This window comes from Pteropus vampyrus, unplaced genomic scaffold (assembly GCF_000151845.1).
Source record: "Pteropus vampyrus isolate Shadow unplaced genomic scaffold, Pvam_2.0 Scaffold7, whole genome shotgun sequence".
Lineage (NCBI taxonomy): Eukaryota > Metazoa > Chordata > Mammalia > Chiroptera > Pteropodidae > Pteropus > Pteropus vampyrus.
Window position 1 is genome coordinate 1,341,728 of NW_011888788.1, and position 8,976 is coordinate 1,350,703.

At 38.2% G+C, this 8,976-nt stretch overlaps 1 protein-coding gene across 1 annotated transcript in view; it reads left to right on the forward strand.

Moving 5' to 3' along the window:
* ATRN (attractin) overlaps window positions 1-8,976 on the forward strand; it is a 147,745-nt gene that overhangs the window by 84,922 nt on the left and 53,847 nt on the right. Inside the window, exons 13-16 of the mRNA XM_023536675.1 lie at window positions 876-1,115; window positions 3,629-3,848; window positions 5,105-5,290; window positions 5,833-6,066. Of these exons, the coding sequence (XP_023392443.1) occupies window positions 876-1,115; window positions 3,629-3,848; window positions 5,105-5,290; window positions 5,833-6,066 (880 nt within the window). The remainder of the gene's footprint in view (window positions 1-875; window positions 1,116-3,628; window positions 3,849-5,104; window positions 5,291-5,832; window positions 6,067-8,976) is intronic.

Sequence of the window (8,976 nt, forward strand, 5' to 3'; positions counted from 1 at the left end):
TGTTCTTTATCTTATGGCATCTCAAATTTTAATGCACAGTAGAGTACCTGAAGATCTTGCTAGAAGTCAGATTCTGGTACAAATCTTGGTGAGACCTAGAATCTACATTTTAAAGAGCTGTGACACTGTTGCCACACTTTGAGAAGCAAGTCTTTATCTGCTCTTAAATGATCCCTGTCCCGTGGTATCTTTCATTTGTCTCACTGACTGTTAGTGAACCTTGTTGATGGTGTCTCCAGAGTACTTTGGTTCTGGCGAAGTTGCTTTGCACATTCACTGGCTTCTAGGAAGCATTCACAGCTTCTGTGCAGTTCTTTGGGTGGGTTCAGGGTGATCACAGTAGCAGATTACAGGCTTAATTTGTGGGCTGTAACCGTATGACTTTGAGTTTTTTTTCCCCTAAGAGGAACTTTCTATCTTCCTTTTGGGATGATTTGTCCACTTGATTTTACCTTCCACTTGATATGAAAACAGTGCAACTTTTGAAGACTGTAGACTTTTTCATTTACCAACTCATTTCCATTCTTGCAGTTTTATACCCACCTTTCCTAATTGTTCTTCAGAAGGAGGATTATAAAATACTGGCACCAAATAGGTGTTTTTCTGTAAAACACATGATGATCTTTTTGAGTCCTAAGTCCTAGGCTGTGGTCCTACCCTCAATTAAGTAGATAATCATAGGACGGAGCTCTTTCAACAGAATATGTTCGTTGAGATTCAGAAGATATAACTGATAGACATTTTTAAAGTTCTTATATTCTGTATTTGGTGCTTAATGATGCGTCTGATGCCCTCACCACATCCACATCAAGTACGTGGAACTCAAATCACAAAAAAATTTAGGTTTTTAGTAATGCGAACTAGTAATATGATAGTTTTGTGTAATTTCTAAAATTTTTTTTCTCTCTCTCTTCTTTATAAAAGAAAATATCTGTGGCATTGGCTGGCATTTGGTTGTAAACTCGTGTTTGAAAATTACTACTGCAAAGGAGAATTATGACAATGCTAAATTGTCCTGTAGGAACCACAATGCCTTTTTGGCTTCTCTTACATCCCAGAAGAAGGTAGAATTCGTCCTTAAGCAGCTGCGAATAATGCAGTCATCTCAGAGCATGGTGAGTTAAAATCCTCAGAACTTAAATTTCTAGTATCCACCTTTCTACTGAGGGCATGAGTACAGCTTACCTGTGATGTGCTTGACTGGAGGAGGAATGTATGTGCAGTGTAATAGACAGTGGACCTGCACTGTCAGATTCTCTTCTTTTAATACTTTCTTTCTTAAGATTTTTAACACTTATTTTTATTGGTCATATCTATTAAATTATAAGATATTTGAATACTTACATGGTCATCGAATTGTAACGTGTACATATACACATCCTTGTGACATCAGTAGATAATTTCATATCTGTTTTAGTCCTAGGTTCTGCTGTGGGGAGAGGGCAATGTCCCTTCTAATTAACTAGGTTGAGTTAAGCCACCTGTGTCTCTCAGATTTCCAGCATTATTCATGTGTAATATGATTTAATGGTCATCACCCTAAGAAATGTACATCCTATTGAGTCTTTTTAAGGTCTGGCCAGCCCCTGGAGAAGGTACTTATTAAGCCTTTGAGCACAGAAAGACCCCAAGTTCTTTTCATGTCCTCCCAGTGCTCTCAAGTGGCTTGTAGTTGACATTCTACAATCGCATTTGGTCTTTTTAAGTCCAGAGTTCTAGACTGTGGTCCTACTCTCAATTAAGTAGGTACTCACAGGACAAAACTCTTTTAACGGTGCTGGCTTTGGTACAGAGCAGTTCAGGGGAATGCTTTTCTAGTCAGGCAGGAGGAGGATGGGCAGCACTTCCTTTGGTACAGACTTCTTCAGGTGAGGACATAGAGTGTAGTATCTGGATACCACCCAGAGGGTCATTCTGCGACTGGTAGGAGGTGCCCTGTATTTTACTTTTCTCCAGTTAGTCTTTTTTTTTCCGGTGCAAATTTGGTATGGTGTGGACACTCATACATTAGTAATACCTTATAAATGTGGTTACTTTAGGGGGACACTGTGGCCACATTTGATATTTTATATTTTGAGCTTTTTCAAATTTTATAATCTCCATTGGAAACTGTCATGTTGTTTGTTTCTCTTGGCCTCACCCGAAATACAGGCCTCTCCCAGCATTATGTCTTTGACTGTCATCTGGTGTTACCTGCAGTCAGTCACTCAGAAAATTGGTGACTTATAACTTTGCTCATTACCAGTAACTCCCAATTCCATGTGTCTGAAAGAATAGCTGGTTAGAAGGGTTCAGCTATCCCAGCTGGCACAGATGTCATATCTTCTGGTCCCTCTTTTCTCTTCCTCAGATTTCGTAGCTCTAGAAGGTTCTGAGTAGTCTGATCTGCTGGGACTACCTTTTTTATAACAGGAGTTCACAGTCTTGTGATAAGACTGACAGATGAGAGACAACTAAAGTCCCACAGCTATCAGTCTAGACTTGGAGCCCAGGCTTACATGGATAAACAAGAAAGAGCACCCAACCTAGCCATTAGGGCAGAGGCTGGCTAATAGCCAGAAAAAGGTAACCCCCAGAGGTGAGAAGGAGTGAGCTGAGAAAGTGAAAAGGGAAGGGCTCTCTGTATTTTGGTAGAAGGGTAAGCTGCAGGTAATGATGCATGACTGGCTGCAGGCTAGGTGGGAGGGAATTTCTATAACTGGACCTCATGAGGGATCAAGGCCAAATCTTGAGAGGCCTTGTCTACAATGCTAATTGCTTTGAAAGCAAAGAGAAGTGAGTTGTTGAAGGACTTTTAAAAAACATTAATTCTTAACTTAAAAAATAATACACATTAAAAGGAAATTTGGAAAATACTAACATTAAAAATAAAATAAGTATTACTTATTACAACTAAAAATAACTGCTTTTGGGTGTGTTCATTTCTTTTCAGTCTTTTAATAGGCATGCATATTTTTTCCTCTCAAAAATGGAAATACATCGTATATATTGTTTTGTTAAGTGCCGAAATTAGGAATCTCTTTCATTTCTCAGCTGAACTTTGTACTTTTATTATTTTTTAATTAATTTTTTTTAATGCAATTGGTAGGAAATTTTAGTAGTGTGGGAGACAGAGACTTTCCAAGGGGTTTACTGTCCTATTATTTTCTATAATATTCGGTGCCAGCCAGTACCCCCCAGCTAAAGGTGAGGCTCTTCAATCATCTGAACTGGCCACTGCCCCAAAACAGGCTTAGTCAGTGATTTGAGGATAGACATATAACCAACATTTCATAAATATTGTCTAGATGGTTTCATGTGTGAATAGACATTTAAACCAAGTTTGGGGGTGGCCATCTCTTTATAGCATTTGTCATAGGGTGTAGAAATTTTAGAACTTGATTATTGCTTTGCTATTCTGTGAAATTTTTGATATATTACCTTTCTGAGCTATATTTTTGTTCTTTGTATAAGTGCCAGGAATGATATATAACATAAAAATGATGATTTGTCCTAATCTGTCATAGCTGAGTTAGGATAGGGACTTTTCCCATATTTGGGGTATATGTAACTTCATGGTTTTTATATAGAAACCTATTTTGGTCAGGACATTGATTATATTCATAGCTGTGTCTGTTTTTGCCTGTAGTCCAAGCTTACCTTGACCCCGTGGGTTGGCCTTCGGAAGATCAATGTGTCCTACTGGTGCTGGGAAGATATGTCCCCATTCACAAATAGTTTGCTACAGTGGATGCCATCTGAGCCCAGTGATGCCGGATTCTGTGGAATCTTATCAGAACCCAGTACTCGGGGCTTGAAGGCTGCAACCTGCATCAACCCACTCAATGGTAGTGTCTGTGAAAGGCCTGGTAAGTATATGGGGAAAATTATGCATTACTGGAAGTTCATTGAAAGAGAAACTGTGGAAGGCATAGTTAAGTATTGAGATGTGTGAAATAATTATGAAAAATAGATGGAGTATTGATTTCAAGCAAATGAAGCAGAGTATAACCCAGAATTTTAGAAGAAAAAGAAAGTAGTCTCTGGCTCTGAATAGTATAACCATGCACCAAAACAAAAAATAACCAGCACTACTCGAAGAGCCTAATAGTCTAATTAACAATGAAATTGGTTGGTTTGTTGACCATAAAAAAGTACTAAGAATTGCTCTGAAAGGCAAATTTCTTGGTGTTGACAGAGAAATGTTGTGGAATAAAGAACCAAAAAATGCAAATAAAAGCAAAGAAAAGATCAGAACAGACTAGGGGACAGATAGGACAGTGAACAGAAAGGTAGTGTCAGTGGGGAGGAAAACGATGAGAGCAGTTCTGTGACAGAAAACAAACAAACCTGATATGCTAAAGCTATGGGAGAGTACTGAAGGATTGAACACTTTTGAGTAGCTTCACAGATTTGAATCTGTCCTCTGGGCTACATTTAGGCTTCTTAAAGAAAGGCAGGCACAGGGGCAGCATCTGCAGCCTGCAGACAAGTCTGAAGCAAGCATCCTCCTCCTGCAGAGGGACTCAAAGCAATAGCTGGCATTGTGCAGGTACTTTTGGGAGGCTGGGCTCCATTGACCTCATGTCTCATTTTAGGAAAGCACTGTAATTGTTGGAATACAGAGGTGTAGAAGAAAATTTATAGCACTGTATAATGTGATTTCTGAACTTCCTGTAGAGGAGCTTTTCAGCCATTTTGGATCCTGCATGCTTTGGTGTATTTAATTAATGCTGTGGTACTTCCACCAGGATATACAAGGATACAATTTTGCATGTTCAGGTGGGTTGTAAAACCCCTGACGTTTGCTCTGGGTCCCCTATAAGGAGCTTTAGAACCCCTGCTCACATGGAAAGGTTAGCTTGTTTCTTCGCGTCTGTCCTTAATGTTCCTTGAAAAGAAAAAGTTTTTTTCCCCAAGCGTATAAATATACTTGACTGTATATTTGTAAATATAAATAAACTTTACATGGTGACTCTAATGTTTTCTATTTTCTCTTTCATTTAGTGTAGCCCACTGAATTGATTTCATGACACACTAGTGGGTCGCAATCCACACTGCAAAGCCTTTGGCCTTAGCCAACATGGTGGGGGCTCTAAGTGTCTCTCTCGGGTTTACTTCCCAGCGAACCACAGTGCCAAGCAGTGCCGGACGCCATGTGCCTTGCGGACGGCGTGTGGAGAGTGCACCAGCGGCAGCTCCGAGTGCATGTGGTGCAGCAACATGAAGCAGTGTGTGGACTCCAATGCCTACGTTGCCTCGTTCCCTTTTGGCCAGTGTATGGAGTGGTATACCATGAGCAGCTGCCCCCGTAAGTGAAAAATGAGCTCTAGGCACACATGAGTGCCCTGTGTATGAGCGACAACTCCTGCTGCGGGGCAGTGCTATCAGCCTTTGAACGTTATGGGGACAAGACTGGACTTGACCTTCTCCTCTGGTCTGTCCAGAGACTGCCTGATGAGAATCTTCATACAGAATGAAGCACAAAGACACAAGTAAATAGATATAGGGTAGACCACAGTCTAGAAATAACAAGCCCAACTTCAGATCATACTGCTCAGTCCATGTAAGGTTGCCGCATCTTATTCTTAATTCATAAAGTGCTTTCTAATAGGTGACTGCTAAGATCCCTTCTGCCTCCAGCGTTCTGGGATAAGAAGAGGAGGGGAGGAGTCCCTGTTGCATGTTGGGCAAAGTATTGGGCTCTTCAAGTTTATTATGTTGTTTAAATAATTACAATAGAATAAGAATTTTGACTGACAGAAGTTGCATAGTCTATTAAAAAGGTAATTCACATGCAATGAATTCAAATTTACATGTGATAGTGAATTGAAACTTCTGTTTTTTTAACAGCTGAAAATTGTTCAGGCTACTGTACCTGTAGTCATTGCTTGGAGCAACCAGGCTGTGGCTGGTGTACTGATCCCAGCAACACTGGCAAAGGGAAATGCATAGAGGGCTCCTATAAGGGACCAGTGAAGATGCCTTCTCAGGCCCCTACAGGAAATTTCTATCCACAGCCTCTTCTCAATTCCAGCATGTGTCTGGAGGACAGCAGATATAACTGGTCTTTCATTCATTGTCCAGGTAAGATGTCTTGTGTATCCAAATCAAATGTTTCACTCCCTATTTACAAAGAATAAAACCTTGAGGTCTACCTTATTTCTTTGGATTTTCTTTAAGAATAAAAATAACACAATTTTAGGAGAAATAGTTTTACATGAAAATATTTTTATTGTCAGTGAATGAAAATACTGAGAATTTCAAATGAATTGTTTTGCTTTCATTATAAAAGTAATAAAAGAAGTTCCCTATAAAAAATTAAATATTACAGATGTAGATAAAATAAAAACTGGAAATTCTCTTTTCATTTCCAGTTCTTCAGAGAGGTAAAAACTTTTAACAATTTAATATAGATAGCTCAAGACATACCAGTTTATATTTTTAAAAACAAAATACTATGCTATATGTTATGCATATGACATATATTGTTCTGCAGTTTACTTTTTACTTAAAAACACATCTCGGCATCTGTTAGAAAAATTTAAAATAAAATCTCCTGCCAACTCAGAAGTTTCTCTCCAGAAATGTAGAAAAGAACGAATTCAATTTTATTATTGCATAAGTATTAAACCAGACTGTGATCACATCACAGGCAATCCTCTAATGAGAATGCAAAGACGAAGTGAAATATTAACCTTTTAAATAAATAGCCAAGTAGATATAGTCTATTATATACATGTTCTTAAGCTGAACCATACTTTGTCCTCATGTGAGAAGACTTGACAGCACGGTTTGCTGTACATTCTTTCACAGTTTATTCTGCATTTACATGGTCATTGGGGTGGCCACCTGTGTTAAATGCCTTTATCCAGAGAAAACAATAAAATATCTTGTACCTTTATGGCAAGTGGGTGATTGCAGCTTGGCACAAAGCATCTAGGCTAAATCCCAAAAATGACTATCTTCCTTGATGGTTCCATTTCAAAGAGATGGGTTCTAGGCCCTTAAGAAAAACATTCCTGGATTATGGTGCTGACAAGAGGCTTATTTAGGTTTAAAATAGATTTATGTACTTATACATATCAAAGAAACAGAGGAAGGATTTATAAATAAAGTGTTTCTTAATGAAATACTCTTAAGAGAAGGGGAGAACGGAAAAAGATCTCTTTCCCTTTTGGCAAGAGGAAAAATCCAGCCTCCCTCCCTCCCTTTTTCTTACCCTCCCTCCATCCTCACTTCCCTCTTCCCCCTTCCCCATCCTTTCTTCCCTTTCCTTCTCTATCCCTTCCAGTGGTTGGTGCAAGAAAGAATAGATGATTGAGCTAGCCTACAGTCTGGGCCTAGTAGGCCTGCTAGAGAGGCTGCCCTGAGAAACCAACCTCAAGAAATTGGCCTTTGATTAAGACTTTCAGTAAATACTCAGGAATCTGCTGATGGGCCTCCAGAACAGTTGGGAGACGCTAGGCAGGTGCAAAGACTTCCAGGAAGTTAGTGGGAGAGAATTTCTCCTAGAGCCTGTCAGATAGTGCCATTGACTACAGGGCTCTCTGTGAGGACTTCTGTAAAGGAAAGACCACTGTAAACAAAAATAAAAGCCAAGAAACAGACTGGGAGAAAATATCTTCAATGTATATATCAAATGATTGTTATCCAGAGTGTGTGAACCTCCTCCCTTCAGGGACAAAACAGCTAAATGCCAACCTAACAGAAAACGTAAGCAAAGGATGTAAAGAAATAGCTGCACCGTTTTTCATTCTCATTTATCAGTGTAAAAAGGCTCAGCTCTCCACATCCTCATCAACACTTGTGTTCATCTTTTTTATTGTAACAGTTCTAGTGTATGAGAAATGGTATCTCACTGTGGTTTTGATTTGCATTTCCCTAATGACTAATGAAGTTGAGCATCTTATTGGCTATTTGTATGTCTTCTTTGGAAAAATGTCCATTCCAATTCTTTACCCATTTTTAAATTACATTATTTGTCTTTTTATTATTGACCTGTAAGAGTTCTTTATGAATCCTAGGTATAAATCCCATATTGAATTTACGACTTGCAATTTTTCCTCTCATTCTGTGGGGTTTTTCTCTTTCTCGATGGTATCTTTTAAAATACAAAAGTTTTACATTTTGTAATCCTAATGTATCAATATCTTCTTTTATCTCTTGTGCTTTTGGTATTGTATCTAAGAAATCAGTGCCTTAACTAATCCACAATCACAAAGATTTATTCCTTTGGTTTTTTTTTTTAAGTTTTATAAACGTGTCTCTTATATTTAGGTCCGTAATCCACTTTGAGTTAATTTTTACATATGGCGTGAGGTAAGGGTCCCAGTTCATCTTTTTGCATATGGTTATCCGCTTGTTCCTTTACCATTGTTGAAAAGGATATTTTTTACCATTAAATTTAAGGGACACATTTGTCGAAAATCAGTTGACTGTAAATGTAAGAACTTATTCCCGGGCTCTCATTTCTGTTCCATTGACCTCTCTGTCTGTCCTTATGCCAGTATCGTACTGACTACTGTAGCTTTGTAATAAGTTTTGAAATTGAGAAGTTTAAGTCTTCCAACTTTGTTCTTATTTTTCTAGATTGTTATGGCTATCCTGGGTTTCTTGCATTTCCGTGTGAATTTTAGGATGAACTTGTCATTTTTGAAAACAGCAACAAAAAGCCAGTTGATATTTGGTTGAGATTGTAGCTATAGACCAATTTGAGATGTATTGGCATCTTAAAAATATTAAGCCTTTCAGTTTATGAACGTGGAATATCTATCTCTTTAGTTCTTTCTTTCAGCAATGTTTTATAGTTTTCAGTGTACATATCCTGTACTTTTTTTGTTAAATTTACTGTACAAAGTATTTTATTCTTTATGTATTATGAACGGAATTATCTTAATTTTATTTTCTGACTCTTTATTGCTAGTGTATAAAAATACAATCGATTTTTGTATATTGATTTTGTATCATGCAGCCTTGCTGAACTCATTATTTCTG